Source organism: Uranotaenia lowii, chromosome 3 (genome assembly GCF_029784155.1).
Source record: "Uranotaenia lowii strain MFRU-FL chromosome 3, ASM2978415v1, whole genome shotgun sequence".
In the NCBI taxonomy this organism is placed as follows: Eukaryota; Metazoa; Arthropoda; class Insecta; order Diptera; family Culicidae; genus Uranotaenia; species Uranotaenia lowii.
The window spans coordinates 16,036,790-16,062,496 of record NC_073693.1 but is presented as its reverse complement, the minus strand read 5'-3'; the positions used below and the strand labels follow the sequence as shown (position 1 = coordinate 16,062,496).

Here is a 25,707-nt window from a genome sequence, read left to right as displayed (position 1 = left end):
TGTTGGTGTTCAGTTTGAGTGAGTATGCTGCGTGTTTTGGTTTGTTTGTGTTAGTGTCCGAGTGTTTGCGTGTTGTGTTTGGCGTAATTCAAGTGTTAGTGTTGTTGGTTGTGTATTTTATTGGATTGGTAGGGCGTGTTGATTTATGAAGCTTTTTTCATTTTCTTTACTTAACCTTTTGCCGGGTTGGTGTTATCCGTAGATGTGTTAGTGTTTCAGCTAGATGACTTGAGTTGTGTTTTTTTCATTTGTATTTTTCATAGATTTACCTAACAACAAAAACAGGTAAAATGGTAAAGGTAAGAAGTTACATTTTAAAGATGCTTTTGTTTTCGATTTATCTTTGATTTTGGGGACGATTGGAATGTTTGTGTAACTGGAAATGGTTGTGTAAAATGTAAATGTTTCGTTCAGCTCAAGCTTTGTTTGCTTTTTTTCTCTGTCAATTTCGATACACGTGCTGCTTGTTTTGTTTGTTTTTTGTTTGTTTTAAGGAATCTTCTCCTCTGTTTTGCCTTTCCTGTCTATTGTTTAGTTTTAGTTTAAGCTTTTCTAAAAGTCTACCCTTGTTTCCTCTAAAAATGAAACCCAAAACTGTTTGGTTTTGAACTGCTAACGTTAGTTTTCCGCTGCACGCTGGAAAATAATCAACTTTGAACAATAGCGTAGTACTGTTCAACTTTGCTAAAACAAATTGACTCTAACTTAGTACGGCTTTGCTTTTTGCGTTGCGCCTTCGCTTGAAATGTTTCGTTTCAATTAATCTTAAAGTACATAACCATATGTTTGTAATTAGTTTGAGTATTAGTATTTCTCTAAAAATAAACTGCGATCTAAGAGCAGAAGTTGAGTTTTGTTGGTTTTTTGGTTTTGTAATTCGAATAATCCGCCTATGGCGGGAGAACGATGAGAACTTAATCATCGTACTGAAAAATTAAAATACTTAAAGGTAAATGTTCTAGTTTTTGTTGCTCTGATCTACTCAAACCTCCTACGGCTCCTTCCTTTTTTCATCCTATCCGACCGAATCCGTTCCATTCATCTTCTCCTATCCCGATTCATGATTGCGTGTTTGTCTTTTTTTTTGTTTTGGAACGTTTCGATAACAATAACTGGTACCGATTGGTTTAGAAAAATAAAAATATACCTAGCGCATATTCCGATTTGTTTTGTCTTTTTTTGTTTAATGTACCTAATCCCTTTGGTTTAAATTGCATTCATTTGTTTGTTTTTTTGTCTCCTAAATCACTTTATCTCAGCTATGCGTGTTTGTTTTTTTTTCCTTTTTTTTCTCTCGTTTGTGTTTGTATTTGTAGCATCAGCGTTGTTGTTCGTAAAAATCGGTTGATATTTCGCGTATAAATTGTGTTCTTGTAATTTTATATGAAAAATGTACATTTTTGTATGTCTGTTTTTTGTTGCGGCTAGCGTTTTTTTTCTGTTCAATATTGAATCAAAAGTGAACATCGGAAATTATTTCTCAAGCGATAAAAGTATGTACACAGTAACAAGTCACGATATATGCTCCTGCGAAGATTTTTTTTTGGCTGGTTCATTCCAGACTGAAGAGGAGCTTTAAAGTTTTTTTTGTTCTTCTTCCGCTTTATGGTTGATCGTTTCCACTTCCGGTCGACAACGATGACGTTCCCTATGGGCTATGGCTGCAGCTATGCGTTTGTTTGTGTGTGTGACGGATGACGAATCGATGCTTCCGTCAAGCGCCCATCTTCCGACAACTATCCTACGGGATGATTCTTTGAACGGTTTTCGATCTTACGCTATACGTTATTGAGGCTTGTCCTGGCTGATGGATTGTTTACTATCCTGAAAGTGAAAAGGTTAAAAAAAAATTGAGTTTAAATTGAATTTGACTCCCAATTTAAACAATTGTGTCTGTTCATTGTGAAGAAAAAACATCCAGTTTTTGTTCAGATTTATCCAATATTAGTGAAGTGAGGTTGGACCTCAACCCTCCTTAAAAGTTAACATTTTTTTTTTTTTCGTTAAAAACAATATTTTTAGATGTCGTTCTATTGAAACAAACTTACACACACTTATTGGAATTGTACAATGAAGGGCACAATAATCGGAAGAAAAAACCATACATACAGTGTCGGACAATAGAATAGGACCGCTCTAATGCAAAATATTCAAATCATCTTCAACTGCCAATTCAAATATAATAATATGCGACACCTAGTGGCAAGCACTTATTGTAGTATGCCTGCTTGTTGCACGTTTGTTGCAATCAAAGCAACCGTTTGTTCTACTCGACCAGAAAGCTGTCAGAGGGTGAAAAAAGTCGCGTCATAAAATAAGACTAGCTCATCGGTTCGGCTGTTCCGGCATTTTCAGCGCTCTAAATTTGAAGAAAAGGTGTTGTTTTCGGTGTTGTTTGTCCATTTTCGTGTCCTGGTAAGTATTTCCCATAAAATTAATCATGTAAATCATGAAAACAAACAAAAAATAAAGACTTCCTTCCTCCTACTCTGGTTTCAGCGAAAAAGCGATGGGTTGGGCACAGCACTGCATGGAGGTCCAGCGAACGATCATCCGGAATCTGTACAAGGCTGGCAAAAGCCAACGTGAGATTACCGACTTCTTAGGAGGGTCGAAAACTTTCGTTTTCAACGCGCTTCACAGCACCGGCAAACGGGAACTGACCGGCCGCCCCCGCAAAACGACGCCGAAGGACGATTCGGCAATCAAGCGGGCCTCGCAAAAGGACCCTTTCAAAGCGTCCAAGCAGATCAGAGACGAGCTGAACTTATCTGTGAGTTCCCGGACGGTTCAGCGACGGTTGACGGAGAAGGGACTAGGAGGAAAAAGTCCCCGGAAGGTGCCGATACTGACGCCGAAGCACTTGAAGGCGCGGCTGAAGTATGCGAAGGACCACTTCGATTGGGTCGGTCCGGAAAAGGAGAAACAATGGAGAAATGTGCTGTGGTCGGATGAGACCAAAGTGAACCCCATCGGCTTGGACGGAAAGAGTTGGGTCCATCGCCCACTCGGCTGTGCGCATATGCCCTAGTATACAAATAAAACATTCAAACATGGAGGAGGTAGCATCATGGTGTGGGGGTGCTTTTCTTGGTACGGGGTGGGTCCCTTGTACTGGATCGACCGGATTATGGACCAGCATCTCTACGCCCAGATACTTCGGGAAGTAATGCTGCCACACGCCGAGTGGGAGATGCCCCTAAAGTGGCAATTCCAGCAGGACAACGACCCCAAACATACAGCTTAAACGGTTAAAACGTGGTTTTTAGGATTATAAGGTAGACGTTATGGAGTGGCCAGCATAGTCCCCTGATCTCAATCCCATAGAAAACCTACGGGAAATAGTAAAACGTAAGGTGTACACCGAAAAATCAAAAAACAAGCAGCAGCTGTGGGAGAGAATCCAGGCGGTGTGGTACGCTATCCCGGTGAGAACGTGCCAAAAGCTGATGGAGTCGATGCCGAACCGGGTGCGAGAAGTGATGCGTAATAAGGGTTATACCACCAAGTACTAACCCTGCAGATCGATCACGGTATGAATTTCCTTTTTTTTTATTTTTTTTTACCATGAATTCTAAAGCGGTTCTATTTTATGTCGCGTTATTTTAGTCATAAACCCAAGTAACACCGAAAGTTTAATAAGACTCCTAAAGCCCCTTATAAAACCAAAAGTATGTCTAGTAGCCTGCTATAAAAATTTTAATGTTACATGGGAAGTGTGCTTAAAACGCATTTTAAAATAAAGGACAATTGTTTTAACTACGGATGATTTTAATTTCTTCGAAGAATGGAATTAACAATTTGTAAATGGTTTGATGCACTTAAATGGATTTTTTTTTCTCAAAGTTTTGTCACTTTCTGTTTTGGATTGAGCTGTGGTCCTATTCTATTGTCCGACACTGTATAATACATTTTGACATTTTTGAAAATTTAAATATTCAAAATTTGGTCATTTTGCCAAAAACGGCAATTTCAATCAAATTGACAAAAATGTTAAATTTTACAAAAATGTAAAAAAAAACAAAACAAAAATGACAAAATGGAAAAATCTTTTAAAAAAACAGACGAAACTGTTAAAATCGAATTATTTGTAAAAATTCACAAAATTCAACAAAATCTCAAAATTAATTCTTTTTACATGAATGATGAGCGTTACAAAATTGCTGAAAATGGCAAAAGCAATAAAATTATGTCTATTTCTCAATTTTGTCAACTTTATAAATATTTTAGATTTGCACTTCATTAATTTTGAATTTTTTGTCATTTTTGGTCATTTTTGTCAATTTTGTCATTTTTGTCATTTTTGTCATTTTTGTCATTTTTGTCATTTTTGTCATTTTTGTCATTTTTGTCATTTTTGTCATTTTTGTCATTTTTGTCATTTTTGTCATTTTTGTCATTTTTGTCATTTTTGTCATTTTTGTCATTTTTGTCATTTTTGTCATTTTTGTCATTTTTGTCATTTTTGTCATTTTTGTCAATTTTGTCATTTTTGTCATTTTTGTCATTTTTGTCATTTTTGTCATTTTTGTCATTTTTGTCATTTTTGTCATTTTTGTCATTTTTGTCATTTTTGTCATTTTTGTCATTTTTGTCATTTTTGTCATTTTTGTCATTTTTGTCATTTTTGTCATTTTTGTCATTTTTGTCATTTTTGTCATTTTTGTCATTTTTGTCATTTTTGTCATTTTTGTCATTTTTGTCATTTTTGTCATTTTTGTCATTTTTGTCATTTTTGTCATTTTTGTCATTTTTGTCATTTTTGTCCTTTTTTTCATTTTTGTCATTTTTGTCATTTATGTCATTTTTGTCATTTTTGTCATTTTTGTCATTTTTGTCATTTTTGACATATTTGTCATTTTTGTCATTTTTGTCAATTTTGTCAATTTTGTCATTTTTGTCAATTTTGTCAATTTTGTCAATTTTGTCAATTTTGTCAATTTTGTCAATTTTGTCAATTTTGTCAATTTTGTCAATTTTGTCAATTTTGTCAATTTTGTCAATTTTGTCAATTTTGTCAATTTTGTCAATTTTGTCAATTTTGTCAATTTTGTCAATTTTGTCAATTTTGTCAATTTTGTCAATTTTGTCAATTTTGTCAATTTTGTCAATTTTGTCAATTTTGTCAATTTTGTCAATTTTGTCAATTTTGTCAATTTTGTCAATTTTGTCAATTTTGTCATTTTTGTAATTTTTGTATTTTTTCTAATTTTTTTAATTTTGTTTATTTTTTTTAAATTTTGTAATTTTTGTTATTTTTGTATTTTGTGTAACTTTTGTAATTTTTGTAATTTTTTGTAATTTTTGTTATTTTAATATTTTTTGTAGGTTTTGTAATTTTTGTAATTTTTTTATTTTTTTCTATTTTTGCCATTTTTGTCATTTTTGTCATTTTTGTCATTTTTGTCATTTTTGTCATTTTTGTCATTTTTGTCATTTTTGTCATTTTTGTCATTTTTGTCATTTTTGTCATTTTTATCATCTTTATCATTTTTGTCATTTTTTGTCATTTTTGTCAATTTTGTCAATTTTGTCAATTTTGTCAATTTTGTCAATTTTGTCAATTTTGTCAATTTTGTCAATTTTGTCAATTTTGTCAATTTTGTCAATTTTGTCAATTTTGTCAATTTTGTCAATTTTGTCAATTTTGTCAATTTTGTCAATTTTGTCAATTTTGTCAATTTTGTCAATTTTGTCAATTTTGTCAATTTTGTCAATTTTGTCAATTTTGTCAATTTTGTCAATTTTGTCAATTTTGTCAATTTTGTCAATTTTGTCAATTTTGTCAATTTTGTCAATTTTGTCAATTTTTGTCAATTTTGTCAATTTTGTCATTTTTGTCATTTTTGTCAATTTTGTCAATTTTGTCAATTTTGTCAATTTTGTCAATTTTGTCAATTTTGTCAATTTTGTCAATTTTGTCAATTTTGTCAATTTTGTCAATTTTGTCAATTTTGTCAATTTTGTCAATTTTGTCAATTTTGTCAATTTTGTCAATTTTGTCAATTTTGTCAATTTTGTCATTTTTGTAATTTTTGTATTTTTTCTAATTTTTTTAATTTTGTTTATTTTTTTTAAATTTTGTAATTTTTGTTATTTTTGTATTTTGTGTAACTTTTGTAATTTTTGTAATTTTTTGTAATTTTTGTTATTTTAATATTTTTTGTAGGTTTTGTAATTTTTGTAATTTTTTTATTTTTTTCTATTTTTGCCATTTTTGTCATTTTTGTCATTTTTGTCATTTTTGTCATTTTTGTCATTTTTGTCATTTTTGTCATTTTTGTCATTTTTGTCATTTTTGTCATTTTTGTCATTTTTGTCATTTTTGTCATTTTTGTCATTTTTGTCCTTTTTTTCATTTTTGTCATTTTTGTCATTTTTGTCATTTATGTCATTTTTGTCATTTTTGTCATTTTTGTCATTTTTGTCATTTTTGACATATTTGTCATTTTTGTCATTTTTGTCAATTTTATCAATTTTGTCATTTTTGTCAATTTTGTCAATTTTGTCAATTTTGTCAATTTTGTCAATTTTGTCAATTTTGTCAATTTTGTCAATTTTATCAATTTTGTCAATTTTGTCAATTTTGTCAATTTTGTCAATTTTGTCAATTTTGTCAATTTTGTCAATTTTGTCAATTTTGTCAATTTTGTCAATTTTGTCAATTTTGTCAATTTTGTCAATTTTGTCAATTTTGTCAATTTTGTCAATTTTGTCAATTTTGTCAATTTTGTCAATTTTGTCAATTTTGTCAATTTTGTCAATTTTGTCAATTTTGTCAATTTTGTCAATTTTGTCAATTTTGTCAATTTTGTCAATTTTGTCAATTTTGTCAATTTTGTCAATTTTGTCAATTTTGTCAATTTTGTCAATTTTGTCAATTTTGTCAATTTTGTCAATTTTGTCAATTTTGTCAATTTTGTCAATTTTGTCAATTTTGTCAATTTTGTCAATTTTGTCAATTTTGTCAATTTTGTCAATTTTGTCAATTTTGTCAATTTTGTCAATTTTGTCAATTTTGTCAATTTTGTCAATTTTGTCAATTTTGTCAATTTTGTCAATTTAGTCAATTTTGTCAATTTTGTCAATTTTGTCAATTTTGTCAATTTTGTCAATTTTGTCAATTTTGTCAATTTTGTCAATTTTGTCAATTTTGTCAATTTTGTCAATTTTGTCAATTTTGTCAATTTTGTCAATTTTGTCAATTTTGTCAATTTTGTCAATTTTGTCAATTTTGTCAATTTTGTCAATTTTGTCAATTTTGTCAATTTTGTCAATTTTGTCAATTTTGTCAATTTTGTCAATTTTGTCAATTTTGTCAATTTTGTCAATTTTGTCAATTTTGTCAATTTTGTCAATTTTGTCAATTTTGTCAATTTTGTCAATTTTGTCAATTTTGTCAATTTTGTCAATTTTGTCAATTTTGTCAATTTTGTCATTTTTGTAATTTTTGTATTTTTTCTAATTTTTTTAATTTTGTTTATTTTTTTTAAATTTTGTAATTTTTGTTATTTTTGTATTTTGTGTAACTTTTGTAATTTTTGTAATTTTTTGTAATTTTTGTTATTTTAATATTTTTTGTAGGTTTTGTAATTTTTGTAATTTTTTATTTTTTTCTATTTTTGCCATTTTTGTCATTTTTGTCATTTTTGTCATTTTTGTCATTTTTGTCATTTTTGTCATTTTTGTCATTTTTGTCATTTTTGTCATTTTTGTCATTTTTGTCATTTTTGTCATTTTTGTCATTTTTGTCATTTTTGTCATTTTTGTCATTTTTGTCATTTTTGTCATTTTTGTCATTTTTGTCATTTTTGTCATTTTTGTCATTTTTGTCATTTTTGTCATTTTTGTCATTTTTGTCATTTTTGTCATTTTTGTCATTTTTGTCATTTTTGTCATTTTTGTCATTTTTGTCATTTTTGTCATTTTTGTCATTTTTGTCATTTTTGTCATTTTTGTCATTTTTGTCATTTTTGTCATTTTTGTCATTTTTGTCATTTTTGTCATTTTTGTCATTTTTGTCATTTTTGTCATTTTTGTCATTTTTGTCATTTTTGTCATTTTTGTCATTTTTGTCATTTTATCATCTTTATCATTTTTGTCATTTTTTGTCATTTTTGTCAATTTTGTCAATTTTGTCAATTTTGTCAATTTTGTCAATTTTGTCAATTTTGTCAATTTTGTCAATTTTGTCAATTTTGTCAATTTTGTCAATTTTGTCAATTTTGTCAATTTTGTCAATTTTGTCAATTTTGTCAATTTTGTCAATTTTGTCAATTTTGTCAATTTTGTCAATTTTGTCAATTTTGTCAATTTTGTCAATTTTGTCAATTTTGTCAATTTTGTCAATTTTGTCAATTTTGTCAATTTTGTCAATTTTGTCAATTTTGTCAATTTTGTCAATTTTGTCAATTTTGTCAATTTTGTCAATTTTGTCAATTTTGTCAATTTTGTCAAATTTTGTCAATTTTGTCAATTTTGTCATTTTGTCATTTTTGTCATTTTTGTCAATTTTGTCAATTTTGTCAATTTTGTCAATTTTGTCAATTTTGTCAATTTTGTCAATTTTGTCAATTTTGTCAATTTTGTCAATTTTGTCAATTTTGTCAATTTTGTCAATTTTGTCAATTTTGTCAATTTTGTCAATTTTGTCAATTTTGTCAATTTTGTCAATTTTGTCAATTTTGTCAATTTTGTCAATTTTGTCAATTTTGTCAATTTTGTCAATTTTGTCAATTTTGTCAATTTTGTCAATTTTGTCAATTTTGTCAATTTTGTCAATTTTGTCAATTTTGTCAATTTTGTCAATTTTGTCAATTTTGTCAATTTTGTCAATTTTATCAGTTATGTCAATTTTGTCAATTTTGTCAATTTTGTCAATTTTGTCAATTTTGTCAATTTTGTCAATTTTGTCAATTTTGTCAATTTTGTCAATTTTGTCAATTTTGTCAATTTTGTCAATTTTGTCAATTTTGTCAATTTTGTCAATTTTGTCAATTTTGTCAATTTTGTCAATTTTGTCAATTTTGTCAATTTTGTCAATTTTGTCAATTTTGTCAATTTTGTCAATTTTGTCAATTTTGTCAATTTTGTCAATTTTGTCAATTTTGTCAATTTTGTCAATTTTGTCAATTTTGTCAATTTTGTCAATTTTGTCAATTTTGTCAATTTTGTCATTTTGTCATTTTGTCATTTTTGTCATTTTTGTCAATTTTGTCAATTTTGTCAATTTTGTCAATTTTGTCAATTTTGTCAATTTTGTCAATTTTGTCAATTTTGTCAATTTTGTCAATTTTGTCAATTTTGTCAATTTTGTCAATTTTGTCAATTTTGTCAATTTTGTCAATTTTGTCAATTTTGTCAATTTTGTCAATTTTGTCAATTTTGTCAATTTTGTCAATTTTGTCAATTTTGTCAATTTTGTCAATTTTGTCAATTTTGTCAATTTTGTCAATTTTGTCAATTTTGTCAATTTTGTCAATTTTGTCAATTTTGTCAATTTTGTCAATTTTGTCAATTTTGTCAATTTTGTCAATTTTGTCAATTTTGTCAATTTTATCAGTTATGTCAATTTTGTCAATTTTGTCAATTTTGTCAATTTTGTCAATTTTGTCAATTTTGTCAATTTTGTCAATTTTGTCAATTTTGTCAATTTTGTCAATTTTGTCAATTTTGTCAATTTTGTCAATTTTGTCAATTTTGTCAATTTTGTCAATTTTGTCAATTTTGTCAATTTTGTCAATTTTGTCAATTTTGTCAATATTGTTTATTTTGGCAATTTTGTCAATTTAGTAAATTTTGTATATTTTGTCAATTTTTTTCGATTTTGTCAATTTTGTCAATTTTTTCAGTTTTGTCAATTTTGTCCATGTATTTAACATATCGATTTTTGAAGTAGTTACTAGAATATTCACCTGATCAATTTCATCCAATGATTCGAGCTTGGCAATTGGCGCGAAAATGTTCCAATTGTGACCTTCCGGCGCATCGTCCATTGCTTGATTAAAAGAGGAAAACTTTGAGCACCTAAAATAAAAATAAATTGAGATAAGTTTTCAAAGTTTTACAGTCGTTTTGTAAAAGTCTTTCTCACTTACTTGAAAAGGCTTTTCTCGTTGGCGCACTCCGGCTGCGAGACGGACCGCTGCACGTTGGTCCGCTGCTGGGCTTGAGCTAGCTTGGCCATTCCGCTGCCCCCGGGACCTATCCCTCCGGCCGGAACCATCATGCCCACCACACCCCCGCTGCTGATGACCGCATCACCCGGACCCATCATCGGGCACATGTCGAAGGAGAAATCACTCTCGGACGGTTGATACGAGGACAGGGCCGTCTTGCCGGCTTGCTGCTGCATCTGGTGCTGATGCTGCAACTGCTGCTGGTGGAACTGCAACTGCATCTGCTGCTGCTGGTGCAGGATGTCCAGGATGGTTCGGATGTCCTTCTTCAGGCTGCCCTCCAGGTTGTCTAGTCTTATCGTTAGATCGGATAATTGATTCGTTACGGATCTGGGAAAAGAAATTTTCAATTAGAATCTTCTTGTTTAAGATTTACAGATAACTTTAGGAGGACTTACCCTACATTATCCCTACGTTGATACGTGTGCTCGCTGCAACCATCCTTCCCACTTCCGCTGCCCATCCCGCTGCTTCCACCCACACCTTCCCCTCGGATTCCACTGCTCGTCGCCATATGTGGAGCCATATGTTGATAGGCGTCCTCCTCGGGACTTTTGATACTCAAATCTACCGGACCGGATATGCTGACAGGTCGAATGCCGGATCCAATTCCCCCTGCACCCATGCTTCCACCTCCTGGTCCACCACCACCACCACCTCCTCCCTGATCCTTGGGACCACAGGCACATCCTCGCTGGCTGATGGCACTCAGCGTCACCGTGTCCTTCGGCGATTGCAGATCACTGGGTGGACTGTGCTTGTGCGAACTCTTGGGACTTTCGTTTGGAGAAGCTGGGAAAGGTGAAACGGTTCAATGAGTGATCGAAATGTGTTGATGATTTCTTAAAGCGTACAGTTATGGCCATATATACATCTGATAAACATTTAGTGAGTGTTTCCTTTAAATCAATCAAGTGCGCACACATATGTGATTTACAGCGTGATGCAATGGTAGTGAAAAATGAAAAAAAAAAAATGATTTCTGAAATAAAATAGCATCAGGGTTGCATATTTATGAATTTCAAAGCAGGAAAAGGTCAAGGTTGAGTTCCTACCGTTTGAGTGAGCTCAAATTTAGGAGCGGAATATTTCCTTCAAATCAATTTTAATAATTTCAGCTTCCAAAGCAATATGACGTTTTAAATTATATCGATGGTAATTTTAAACATACTTGATTGTACATATATAATATGTTACTAATCGTACATTAGTTATGGTTTTACCAATCTAGGAGATATTCAATTCTCTTTTAACTTTTTTTTTCTCCTGAAATTATCATCAATTGACTTGAAATTATTCAAAAAGTTTTACATTCTGCTTTGACATTTCATGCTGTCAATTTAAAATGTATATTCAATTTTGCTTCTTAGAAGTTCTGAAGTATTTTGTTTCTAATCAACCGATGTTTAAAACTAGAGATAAACCGAATACAGCCCAAAAACCGTTAGGCCGAATATTTGGCAAAATTTGGCAATGATCATTCTCAAATTATTTTAATCATAAAAATAATATCAAAAAGTGATTCTCATATCATGAAAATTTCTACGTATTTAAATTGTATTTTTCCATATTCAATTCAGTCTATTTTGGTGTTGTTTCTTCAGTTACTGAAGTTCAGTATAAAAAATTTCTAAACTCTTCCAAAATGTTTGCACGAGAAAATGTTTTTCTTATTCTCTGCGATAGCATTTGAAAAACAAATCGAATCATAGGGGCCTCCCGAAGAAAATTGCTCCGTGATTCCCGATGGCTTAGTTCGGCCCTGGTTATTGGTGACATTTTTTAAATCAGAGAGACCCCTCATCGAAGAAGATCATCTAATTATAACATCTGGTTGAAAAAATCAACTCATAAACATGAGGGGCATTAAGATGGAAGAAATAGAAGGACATTGAAATAATCGCTTTAGTATTTTTATTAAAAACCCAACTGAAAATTCCACCGAATATTCGTTTGGCCGAATAGTTGAATTGGTCAATATTCGGTATTCGGCGCCGAATACCACTATTTGGTACATATCTATTTAAAACTGTCTTAATAGAAAATCTGTGTCCGATGACACCAGATACATATTTCTATCAATATTTATGTGGAAACATATGAATTTTCAAAGTCCATACACCCCATACACTCCTCAATCGTTGTTTGTGCAACTAGTTACAGAAAACACATTTTTCAGCGCTTGTCGCACATTTTTGTTGACATTGATCGCTAAATATATTTGAAATGATTTTTTTTTGTTTTTTTTTTGCAAATTACGGCCCAGCAAATATAAAATCGCATAAGAAATGATAACTCAAGTTGCTAACAATGTTAATGCGGATCGCAATTACTACTAAATAAGAAAACGATCGTATAAATAGTTACTTAAGGTCGGTATAAATTCGGATATGATAAAAATTCCGCCATGTTTGCAAATTTGCTCTCCCACGTGGGATTCAATTGAGAAAACAACATTGTTGTTCTCTTTGCGATGAGCAGTAGAACCAGATTGCTAAAACTAAGATGATTCATCTAGGAAAATTGTCCAATGAGAGAAGCAGGAAATATGGCAAGGGTTTGCATGCATTGAGAGAAAAACTTATGCTCCCTTGCATACTTTCGAGATGTGCGAATAAGGTGTTGAATATCGCTTAAATTGTATAATTCTTATCACTTAGGCCAGAAATTAAAAATATGCATCTATATTGCCTCCACTTTGGTAGGTAAATGATGTTTTTTCGAGTTTTATGCGATGATTTCATAACATATATGAAACGTATAGCAAAGTTTGTTGCAAAATATACCTACAAAAATGTTTGCTTGGGGAATTTTGCTGCCCTGCCTTTCTTCACCAAGAAAACAGTTTCAAAATGTAACGTAAAATGGGGTGAAGAACAGTTACTAAGGACAGGAATAAGAACAGTTTTCAGTAATATGTCTGTCAAATTGAAATTTTTCAGCCCATAATTTACTTACATCATGTATTTTGTGGGCCAAAACCAAACAAAAACAAAAAAAATGTTTATGAATTTGAAATTTTTTGAATCCAAAAATTTCAAAGTGAAGTACGCATTACTTTCCACTCTTCAGATAATTTTGAATTGTTTTTTCACAATCTCCGGTGCTATTTTTCCTTTTTATCTTATTTTGAGTTTTGAATTTCTTTTTTCACAGGAGCAGAACCTTGTCAAATCAATACATTTATAACAAAACAACAAGCAAATACGTTCTTCAATATACAGTGGATTTTGCCACGAGCAGACATGTTAAAGGATTCAAACGCTCATGACCCATAACTAGGCAACACTTTCAGCTTACCGGAGAAAAAAAAAATTTGACCTTTCAGCGATCTACACTTAGTTTTTCGCTTATTCAAAATTGAAAATGCTGGTATGAGTTTTGAGTTCCATGTTTTCCCTTAACCATAGTTTCCGATCATGTGCTTCACTTCAATGCTTGATTTGAACTTTGTGGACATTTTTGACAGTGTTGCAAACACACAGTAATTTTTTGAATAATCAACGGTTTTGTCAGCTATCAATTTGATAATGACGGATTTTGAAGAAAACTGTGCTAATTTATTTTTTCTTTTTCTCTTACATCGTACATATCTCAAAATCGCGTAAACTTAAAATTTTGACAAAAATAGGTCTGATAGTACTTTTCACAGGCAGCAAAATGCAATTGAAATTTTGAATCTTCGATAAGTAGTAAACGAGCTATCAACAAAAGAAAGTGTCCCATTTCTAAAAGAACTACGCTTTACTTCTAATATTTTATTCCTCCATGCAACATTTCATCTCACACAAGAAACATCTTCACCGACGGCAAGCGTTTTAAATTATGTGTAAATTTGACTCGTCGTCAAAAGGAAAGCAAATATACCCAATAATGGGTAAAAGGGATTTACATGAACAACGAGTTAATCTTGTCATATCCTTCGATATCGAAAAGTACATACACTAAAAAGGAGTTGCTCCAAATGAGTGTGTAGTTCTGTCATTTTTTTTCATTTTTTCATTTGTCGTATTTTTCTCATAGTTCTGTTTCATTTGATTGTCAAAATTTGAACATAGAATTTTCTTTTTCTTTTGTTTCGGTTATAATCGTTTTAACATCTTCTCTTCATATTATGTCACGACTTTTATCAACGATCCAGTTGACGGAAAATTACTGAAAAACTTATCCGGTACAACTGTGTTCGATGTTTACTCTTGGATTTGAGTCACTCTAGGCCCAAGACATTTCATTCTACGACACTGTATGACGTTCACGAAACTTAATTTAAATTGCCAATTTCAATTTGAAATTGTATAAACTTTTTGTATTCAAACACAAATCTTGACACACAAAAACCCTACTTTGTCTTAAGGAATGGTTTTATTATAAACAATATTTAAACAAGTTTATCCATTACTTTATTACTCATCATTTTTAAAATAAAACAAATCGTTTTTATCAAATCGTTCCTATATCATCGTTATAGGAAATATTCTTCAAGAATCCAATTCATGTTCCAATTTTATTTTGTTTTTCATGTTCTTACTCCACATTCAAAAGGGTTTTGATAACTTACATAAGACCAAAAAATTCATATTTTTCTGAGATACAAAGAATTTAAGAGCTTATTTTGATTGATTTTGATCTTTAAATCTTTTGAAAATAGATAAAAATTATTTACGAAAATTCTTCACTTTTCTTACAAAACTTTAAAACAGTACAAAAGAATTTTAAAATAAAGGTTTTTAGCAACTTTCTCCAAGACCAGCCCCAAGTTATTTTGACATCTGCGAAAAAAGAATAAAAATTTGATTGGTTGGTTTACTTTTCCAAATTCCCAGTTTTTGAACGGATTTTTTTAGAGGCGTTAGTTAACTAAATTGAATTTAAGATATTTTTAAAAACAAAAATCAAATCGTTTAGCAGGCTTCACCAAATTTGTTATTTGAACTCAATTTTTTTTTTTTAACTTTCTTCAGTTATGTCAGATAAATTTTTCTTTTCAAATTTAAAAAAAAACTGTAGAATTTAACTTTCTGAGATCATGCATCGTCATCATCAACATTAATTAAACTCAAAATTGATTCATTTTTAATCATTTTTTATTTACATAGTCATTTTCAATTTTATAAACTTCCTATCACCAAAACGAAGGGTGATTGGCAAAATTTGATAAAAGATTCGAGTCTAATTTGGAAAAATCCACCAATTTTTTTTTCTCTGCGGGTAATAGACTACGCAGTAGAGGGTTGATAAGAAAAAACTTATTTTCTACCTTTTATCTTTTCAATGACCCAATATTTCAATTAACGGCGACGAAATATTTAGAGCTTGAAATTTTAAGCTCTAATTATGCTTGAAAATTTATAAACGTTTGACTTATTTTTATTGTTTCAATTTATCTTTTGAGAATCGGTTATGGCTTAATAATAAAAATGAAAATTTTGTAGCCTTTTGTATTGATAACTGGAAGAATTTGAATATGAAGCACAATGACTGGCACTCTTGAAATTAAATTGAATACATATTTTCTTTAGTATCAAGTTAAATTCAATCATCATCTATGTGTGTTTAATAAATTCTCTTAACACATTGCGGATGAATCAAATGAGATATCTCGTTTTTTTCACTTGACACGAGTGCGCTTCACTGAAGCATAACTCAAATGTGATACATTTTAAAAATGAACTTGTGTCTACAGAACTGAGCACAACACTTTTGATAACTCAAAGATACTAAATTTGTAGAATTTGGTCAAGTTGTTTCTGAGATAGAGAATTATTTATTACAACTTACCGCAAATAACATTGATTTGGAACTTTTTAACTGATTTATTTTGAATCGCAAAATGATTTATGCAATAAATCCCCTTTTTTATTATTTTTTTTAGGTATTGGTTGGTGGTGTTACATATATCACAAGCCCATAGTTTTGTTATAATTATGTCATTTTTTCTTCATATTTTTTTATCAAATTTGTCATATTTTTCGAAAATATTTTGTTATACCTCAGAGGAATTTCCTCTGTAATTTTACTGCCGTATATGTAATTTTTTTGTTTTTGATCTTGACCTATTTTTGATAGAATTCAACTATATTTACATCTCATGCTTACTTATTTTTTCAGATTTTCGTCATTATTCTTGTCATTATTTTGTCATATTTTGTCATTATTTGTCAAATTTTTGTCATTATTTTGTCAAATTTTTGTCAGAACTTTATAAAATTCTAACACATTTGTCTTTTTTTATTTTAATGTCAAATTTTTCCAATATTTTTACCACCTTTGTAACAATTTTTTCATAGTTTATAATAAGTTTGTCAAATTTTTGCGGATTTATTGTTATTTTTTTTGTTATTATGTCACATATTTATGTCACATTTTATGTCACATATTTATATCACACATATTTATATGAGTCTTGTCAGGTTTTTGTCATTTTACTGTCAAATTTTGATCATAATTTTGTAACATTTGTCAAAATGTTGTACCCGTCTCAAGCCAGTGGTTACGGACCCCTTGATTGCGCTGCAATTAATGTTGATTAGTTAACCATGAACAATATTTGAATGTGCGATCGAGACTTCCCTTACCGACTCGGGTCGAAAGACCTATCAGCCACTGGTGGGTCAAACATACATACAAACATACATACATTTGTCAAAATTTTGTCATATTTTTCCACATTTTTCATATATTGCCATTTTTATGAAATTTGTGTCAAATTTATTTCATATTTTTGTTATAATTTTATAATATTTATCATATTTTAGGCATAATTTTGTATCGTATTTTATTCAAAATTTCGGCATTTGTCACTTTTTTGTTTGTCATATTTTTGTCGTAGTTCTTTCAGATTTTTGCCATTTGATTGTCAAGTGTAAGAAATAATTTTGTCAGTATTTTGTCTTACTTTCAGAATTTTTTAGATTTTTGTTAAACTTTAGTCAGACAGTAATTTTTCATTTATTTTTGGAGCCCTTTCACTCAATACCCATATTGTGGAAGGTTCATGCGACTGAATTATTTACAGCATTTTGAAGTTAAACGGAAGCTGCCATATTGGATCTCAAGATAGCGTCGGACAAAGAATTTTAACTTTTATCCGTTCAGTTTCTTGACCCTATACACAATTTGTGGGGGTTTCATGCCACAGGTCGTTTATTGCCAGTACCAATTTGATTCCATTAAAAAAAAAAACTCCTGTGAAAAATGTGCTCCAAAAATGTTGTCATAAATGGTAGACTTCTTGAGTGATCTGATTGCAACCAGAGTAGGATTGGTCGATCTTGGATCGATCTTTGCAAGATCGATCTTTTTTTAACTCAAATTTCGATTTTCTAGCGTTTTCTATACACTTGAGGAAAACCTGAATTCTTATCGAAAGCTTGCTCCGTCTTGAATTAAACATCCATAGCATTTTACTCAACTCAAGATTTAAGTTCTTATATAAACTTTAATGTTTCATAGTCGAAGCTTAGTAGAAGGCTGTACAGCTTTTAAATCAGACCACAATAAAAAATATTTATAGAAAAATAAAGTGTTCATTTTACATTTGAATTATTACATTCTTCAAATTAATATTTTATTTTGCTTCTTCTCTGAAAATAATACTTGAAAAATTTGGATACTTAAAGAATTGAACTTGAATCTTCTACGTGATAGCTTAAACTTGTCAGATAGCCGGAATATTTCATGTAAAAATTGGGAAGTGCCAAGTCCGGCCCGGTTGCCCGGGCTCGGTTATTACAATAGTAGATTTTTTCGTCAAAAATGAAACTTTCTGAGCAATTTTTATCAACACAGTCACGAACGGTATTCTGAAAGTCTTAAAAACGATTTAAATTTGTTGATGTGTTTCCATGAAAAAAAGTATGTCAAGTTGTTATCTTCATCATTTTAGATGAACAATTTCTTGGTTTTGACTTAATGAATATTAACCAGATTTTGAGTTGGTTTTTTTTTAAATCAAATGTCCGGATTTTGCCAGGTTTTAAGATAAAAAAGCCCGGATTCGCCCGGCCAGGTTACGTGCCTGTAAAATTCTAGCAACCTCATAATAGATAAACACATTTTTACCATGATCTGAAGCATGATCTGCCCCTCACACAAATTTAAAAGATCGATCTTTCAGAAATCGATCCTTTTGCTTCGATTTTTTAGGTGGATCGATCATGAAATCATTCAGCTGAATCGATCTTGGGAATCGATCTTTTCCAGATGATCGAACAATCCTAAACCAGAGAGGTGATAGCCCGACTTTTAAAAATTTACCTCAAACTGCTTTGCCTGGTAATTCCCCTTTAGATCTACTTATAAAACTCTAGATTCGTTTTCCTCAAAAAATGACTACACTTGAGTCTTTGTCGCCAGAATCTAAACCAATTACGAAGGACTAAGGTTGAACTTTATTCAAGATGTATATGAACGTGCTAATAATAATTTCCGCAGATGAAGCCATAATTCAAAATTAGTTTTGTTCCTCTTCTCCCCTACTTAGAATATTTATATCAAAAATCTCTATCCGCAATCTACACAACATAACAAGAAGTATTACCCAAAATGAGGTAGTTAATCATTGCGAAAACAATGCGAAAATTATAAGATGGGTTGATTTTATTATCATTCACATGACAGATGGTCGATGAAAATGTTTGCTGTCTTAATGAAATGGCAATTTGCTGATGAATGCAATGAAATGTAGGTATGTACAAACTTATATAGGTGAATACAAAGTTTCAAACTTCAGCGTAGTAACACTTAGAAATACAAACTGTTGAAGAGCAAATTTCGCTTTTCCATGACGATCAAAGCTGGAGGGATCAACCGAGATTCAGAATTCATACGTTGATTTGTGCTGCTTAAAGCTTTTTTTATTGATCCCGCCAGCTTTATTGCGGTCTTGTAACGGACGGGGCGCGTAAACATTTACATTCGTAAGCAGCGGCATTCAGCAGAACACGACAATCAACCAAAGGAAGAAAATAAACGTAACACTTTTTGCTCGAAATTCTCAAACTCAAAACACAAAGTGGGGTTGCATCATGATCTGGGGTGGATTTCACACACACAGTGTCTCGTAATTGGGCTTACCACAGGTGCTGGTCAATGGTTGATGTCTGTTTGATCTAAGATCTGGTATGCTTCGCTTGATTTGCGACATCATTCCTTGTTTTGGTTTTTTTATAATATTTTTTTTGAAAAATATTTTTGTGTTGTAGTTTTGATCGATTGATTGTGTCATTTTTTTTTTGTTTCAGGGGGATGGTGTTTCAATTTTGATGTTGGCGAGAAAGTGAAGAAAATGTAAAGAAAAAATAAGAAAGAGTGTCTACTTTAGCGCTCAAGCTCCGAGAATCCGGGTGGTGTTGAATTGAAATTGAAAAAAAAGGTATATTCGAGTTCGGTGAACGAGACTTGAATCAAGTTCGAAAATAATGCTCTCTCTGCTAGCAGAAATGTGAAAATGTTCTTGACTAATCAGTGCCCATTATTTAACTCACCTGATATAGAAAACTTTCGATCGTCGTCGAAGTTAGTGCTTATTTGTCCCGAACTTCTATCATTTGGAATATCACATTTGGTCTGGCCTGTTCGCTGATGATGCACCGTGTGTCTGAAAAGAAGAAGGGGGAAAGTGAAAAGTTTTTAATTAACATTAATTCCTTTTCGAGAGAAGTGAAAGTTCGGGCACACCGCTGCTGGTCTCAGAGCAAAATTCTTCCACAAAGACAACACACCATTTACGAGCTGTGCTTTGCAAAACAAACAACATCAATTAGCACGTTTCATTTAATAGAATATTTCCTGGAGGGGTACATTTCAGCAGTGGTGCCCCGGAACTTCCGGTCGTTTTTTTTTTCTTTGGTCGGCCAATACTCACAATCTCCTAACGTAGGACCGACTATCGCTGTCCCTGTCCTGTGAGCCGAGTCGCATATGCCGATGCCTTAACTCTATTCCCGCTTGTTCCTCCTATTTTGGTGGTTGGTGTGTGTGCGTGTATGTGTGTCAGTTTGGTATGTGTGAAAGCGGAAGGGTATAAAGTTGAACCGGCAGTCGCACCGGAAGTGACACAAGTTGACGACGGGAGGGACGAAACCGCAAATAGTAGTAGTTTCGGCAAAAAAGCCGATGCAGAGATAAGAACGAAAATAGCAAAATCATCACTATTCATTTGAAAAGGTATAGTCGTTTTTTGTTTTTGTTTTTTTTTTTACTTTAATTCGCTCTGTGTGTGTGCCTGCGTTTGCTTGAATGCGCGCGTATGTGTGCATATGTCCGTGTTTTATTGCGTGTGCTTTTATTAGGTTTTTGCAGTGCACGTGACTATTGAATTAAAGCTCAGAAAAAAAAATATAGTTAAAATAAATTCAATCGGAGAACTTCAATCGGAAACTATCAAAGGCACGCATCTATTAGCTAGTGATTGTGTCTATCAATAAAAATACATGAACGAACTGATCTGGCTTGAATTCTACTGATAACTAAGCTGCAGAGTGCCTTCCATTTCAAATTTAAATTGAATTTAATTTTTTTATTGTCAAAAAAAACTTATAGCGACCAATATATTTTTGATCTGGAAATTAAAAACAAAGAAAAATATAAATAAAACACTTTTTATTAGAATGAAAATAAAAAGGTCGAGGTGGGAAAATGATGAATGTTAATCTATGTCAAAATAGTAGTCGAATGATGAAAGTCATAAGTTGGAAGTTGTCAGTTGAAGTGAAAAAATACATAAAACACAAAACAGTAAAAAAAATCAATACCGGTCAAAAAAGTAAAAAAAATATTGGGAAAACTCGTAGAAAGTCGAAAATGTATAAAAATATAAAATGTCAGAGAAAAATAAAATTAGTAATTAAAAATATGAAAGTAAAAAAGTTAAAAAAAGTCAGAAAAGTAAAAAAAAAAAAAAAATCAAAAAACTAAAAATTACAAAAAATAAAAAAGAAAAACATGTCGAAGAAGTCAAAAGAGTCAAAAAAAGTAAAATAATTCAAAACTGAAAAAAAAGTCAAAAATGTCAGTAATGTCAAAAATGTCCAAAAATCAAAAAAATTAAAAAGTCAAAAAAGTCAAAATAGTCAAAGAAACAAAAAAGTCAAAAAAGCCAAAAAAGTCAAAAAAGTCAAAAAAGTCAAAAAAGTCAAAAAAGTCAAAAAAGTCAAAAAAGTCAAAAAAGTTAAAAAAGTCAAAAATGTCAAAAATGTCAAAAATGTCAAAAATGTCAAAAATGTCAAAAAAGTCAAAAAAGTAAAAAAAGTCAAAAAAGTCAAAAAAGTCAAAAAAGTTAAAAAAGTCAAAAATGTCAAAAATTTCAAAAATGTCAAAAATGTCAAAAATGTCATAAAAGTCAAAAATGTCAAAAATGTCAAAAATGTCAAAAATGTCAAAAATGTCAAAAATGTCAAAAATGTCAAAAATGTCAAAAATGTCAAAAATGTCAAAAATGTCAAAAATGTCAAAAATGTCAAAAATGTCAAAAATGTCAAAAATGTCAAAAATGTCAAAAATGTCAAAAATGTCAAAAATGTCAAAAATGTCAAAAATGTCAAAAATGTCAAAAATGTCAAAAATGTCAAAAATGTCAAAAATGTCAAAAATGTCAAAAATGTCAAAAATGTCAAAAATGTCAAAAATAACAAAAAATGTCAAAAATGTCAAAAATGTCAAAAATATCAAAAATGTCAAAAATGTCAAAAATGTCAAAAATGTCAAAAATATCAAAAATGTCAAAAATGTCAAAAATGTCAAAAATGTCAAAAATGTCAAAAATGTCAAAAATGTCAAAAATGTCAAAAATGTCAAAAATGTCAAAAATGTCAAAAATGTCAAAAATGTCAAAAATGTCAAAAATGTCAAAAATGTCAAAAATGTCAAAAATGTCAAAAATGTCAAAAATGTCAAAAATGTCAAAAATGTCAAAAATGTCAAAAATGTCAAAAATGTCAAAAATGTCAAAAATGTCAAAAATGTCAAAAATGTCAAAAATGTCAAAAATGTAAAAAATGTCAAAAATGACAAAAATGTCAAAAATGTCAAAAATGTCAAAAATGTCAAAAATGTCAAAAATGTCAAAAATGTCAAAAAGTCAAAAAAGTCAAAAAAATTCAAAAAAGTCAAAAAAGTCGAAAAAGTAAAAAAAGTCAAAAAAGTCAAAAAAGTCAAAAAAGTCAAAAATGGCAAAAAAGTAAAAAAATGTCAAAATTGTCAAAAATGTCAAAAATGACAAAAATGTCAAAAATGTCAAAAATGTAAAAAAATATCAAAAATGTCAAAAAAAGGAAAATATGTAGAAAAAGTTGAAAAATTTAAAAACGTCAATAAAGTTAAAAAAAGTCCAAAAAGTCAAAAAAATCAAAAATAAACAAAATAGTGAAAAAAATGTCAAAAAAAAAAAAACAAAAAAGTCAAAAATGTCAGAGAGTCAAAAAAGTCAAAAAAGTAAAAAATTTAAAAAAAGTCAAAAATGTCAAAAAAACAAAAAACAAAAAAACAAAAAACTCAAAAAAGTTAGAAAAAACTCAAAAAGTCAAAAAAGTCCATAAAATCAGAGAAGTGAAAAAACGTTAAAAAAATTAAAAAAATCAAAAAGTCCAAAAAGTCGAAAAATGTCAAAAAAGTAAAAACTTGAAAAAAGTCAAAAGCAAAAGTCAAAAAATTCAAAAAAAAATTTAAAAATCCAAAAAGTTGAAAAGTCAGCACAGTTAAAAAATAAAGTAAAAAAAAAGAAACTTAAATAGGTCAAAAAAGTTAAAAAAGGCCAAAAACAGATAAAAATTTAAAAAGGTAAAATACTTGAAAATGTTGAAAGGTAAAAAAAAATCAATACAATCAAATATAAAAAATTCAAAAATAAAAAACTTAAAAAAAGTCTTAAATATTAAAAAAGGTTAACAAAGTGGAAAAAGTTTATAAATTAAAAAATTAGAAAAAAAACCATGTGAAAAGTCAAAAACGTTGTATAAAAAATGTCAATAAGTATTCCCAAAAAAGTCAAAAATTCTTTAAAAGTAGTTTAAAAACGGTCCAAAAAGCCAAAGAAAGTAAATTAGAGTGAATTCAAAAAGTCAAAAATGCAAAAAATCATAAGTCAAAAAATAAATAAAAACAAAAGTAGTCATAAATGTTAAAACAAAATAATCAAAGAGTCAAAAATTTTGGAAAAGTCATGAAAATCCAAAACCAAAAAGTTAAAGTTGAAAAAGTCGAAGACTTGAAAAAATTAAAAAGTTAAAAAAAACCTCGCAAAAAAACAAAAAAAGTCAAAAAGTAAAAAAAAAAAAACCAAAAAGTTAAAGTTGAAAAAGTCGAAGACTTGAAAAAATTAAAAAGTTAAAAAAAAACCTCGCAAAAGACAAAAAGAGTCAAAAAGTCCAAAAAAAACCAAAAAGTTAAAGTTGAAAAAGTCGAAGACTTGAAGTCTGAAAGGCTAAATAAGTAAAAATAGTCATAAGATTAAAAAAGTCAAAATTGTCAAAAATGTCAAAACTTTCAACAAGTTTAAAATTAAAGTGAAAAAAATAAATAATTTAATAAACGTCAAAAAAGTAAAAAAAAAATCAAAAAAGAATAAAAATTTAAAAAAATTGAAAACGATTAATGAAACCAATTTATAAAAACCACAAAAATTCAAAAAATTTCAAAAATAAAAAAAAATTAAAAAACGTCTAAAAAGTCAAAGAAAGTAAACTAAAGTAGGTCAAAAAAAGTCAAAAATGCAAAAAAAGTAAAAAAAGTCAGAAAAAAATAAAAATAATCAAAAAAGTCAAAATAAAAAAAAGAAATGTCAAAAATTTTTGAAAAAGCCAAAAATTAATTAAATAAAAAGTCAAAAACAAAAATCCAAAATAACTGCTAAAAATGTTTTTAAAAGTAATAAAAAGGGAGAAAAGTAAAAAAATAAAAGAGTTAAAAAAATGAAAAAGGTCAATAAGGTCAAAAAGATGAAACAATAAACTAAAATTTGGAACAATTAAAAAATTAAAATTTTTGTAAAATTCCAAAAATTACCAAAAAGACAAAGAAGTCTGAAAAGTAGAAAAAATATCGAAACAATTATAAAAGTCAAAAAAGTTGAAGAAGTCGAAAAATTCAAAATAGTCACACAACTAAAAAAAGGTCAAAACATTCAAAAGTGTGAACGAAAAAACAACAATATCGAAAAATCGAAAAATTAAAAAAAGTCAAAAATATCAAAAAGTCAAAAAAATCAAAAACGGAGAAATGGTCATAAAAGTTTCAGTAAAAATGGAAATCATCAGAAAAATTTCAAAATTCAAACCAATAAACAAAAGAAGAATTCAAAAACTGTGGATGTGAAAATTAACAAAAATGGAAAAATTATATCAAGAATAGAAATTCTTGTTTAAAGTCATTATTTGAAGTTTGAAGTTTGAATTGCGTATGTTTATTATGAATAATTGTTTTAAATTTAGATTTTAACTCAATTGAAGCCATAGTTTGAGTTCGTATTCGAGTTTTTTTTTGCACTCAACATTTTCTAATCCTCATTATAGTGGATTCTATTCTAGTTTAAAGAAAACATTGAAAACTTGATTTTTTAATTAAAAAAATTTTTATAAATTCAACATTAGCAAAATCCTTATGGAAAACCAATCTATATTAAAAAAAACTATATCTATTTTCTTATAAGTAAAAAGTGTTACAAACTATTAGAAAAAAATATTTGAAACTGTGAATTGAATTGAACAATAAAACTTAACTAATGTAGCGCACACCAAAGCTAGAGTGTAACAGTGCCAAATAAACAACCGGTTTCGGTTGTTTTTGTTTGCGCACTGCGTTTGTTTGCTTAATAAATAGGGGGAAAAAGATCAAAAAAGTAGACTCACATCTCGCATATTATACGTAATTTCCAAACTATTTACAAAACTATCATAAAATTCCGGAAATAAATCTAACACGTCTAATAAGTCATCTCTATGAATCTTATGTAGATCACAATAAGTCAATGCTTTAACATTACTGTTCGATTTCCCCAGCGTCGTGTGGATGCAGGGATTCTCGCCGAATATGTCATCTTTTCCTGGATTGAGGAACGAGATCGAGAAACGAGAAAGAGAATTTATTTCCAGTTGAGTTGCAACCCACTCGAAAACTAATTTGATCAGAACTCACCTAATATCGCCATAACTACGTCGTCCTTCAGTATCTCTATGGAGCCCCTCGCAATGAAGTAGAGATGGGACAGGACGTCCCCCTTGTGGACCAGCGTATCTCCCGGAGGGGCGTGAGTCGTTTTGAACTTTAGCGAAAGAGCTCTTTACGAGTGAAAATGCAAAGAAATAGGAGAAAAGGGCGTGGGAAGTTGTTATCTGTTTGATAGATTCCTGGGATGATTTTTTCCCAAGAGTTTTCAACATAAAGTGCATAATTGATTGGTTTACTTCCGAATGCAAAATGAAAAATACAGACGATTTTTCACATTTCAATCGTGCTTCTGTCTGCTTCATTTGAAATTATTTTATCAGCACTTGAGCTGCTTATAGAATCTGATAAATAACAAGGACTCTCTGGA

General features: G+C 29.9%; 1 protein-coding gene across 1 annotated transcript in view; it reads right to left on the bottom strand.

The window, feature by feature from the left end:
• Window positions 1-232: 232 nt before the first annotated feature.
• The window catches only part of LOC129752000 (potassium voltage-gated channel subfamily H member 7-like), a 141,208-nt gene continuing 115,733 nt past the window's right edge, over window positions 233-25,707 (bottom strand). Inside the window, exons 12-20 of the mRNA XM_055747791.1 lie at window positions 25,308-25,450; window positions 25,022-25,215; window positions 20,044-20,135; window positions 19,664-19,776; window positions 19,254-19,328; window positions 10,577-10,970; window positions 10,098-10,508; window positions 9,915-10,026; window positions 233-1,824 (exon numbers count right to left, since the gene is read on the bottom strand). Of these exons, the coding sequence (XP_055603766.1) occupies window positions 1,786-1,824; window positions 9,915-10,026; window positions 10,098-10,508; window positions 10,577-10,970; window positions 19,254-19,328; window positions 19,664-19,776; window positions 20,044-20,135; window positions 25,022-25,215; window positions 25,308-25,450 (1,573 nt within the window). The 3' untranslated portion in view covers window positions 233-1,785. The remainder of the gene's footprint in view (window positions 1,825-9,914; window positions 10,027-10,097; window positions 10,509-10,576; window positions 10,971-19,253; window positions 19,329-19,663; window positions 19,777-20,043; window positions 20,136-25,021; window positions 25,216-25,307; window positions 25,451-25,707) is intronic.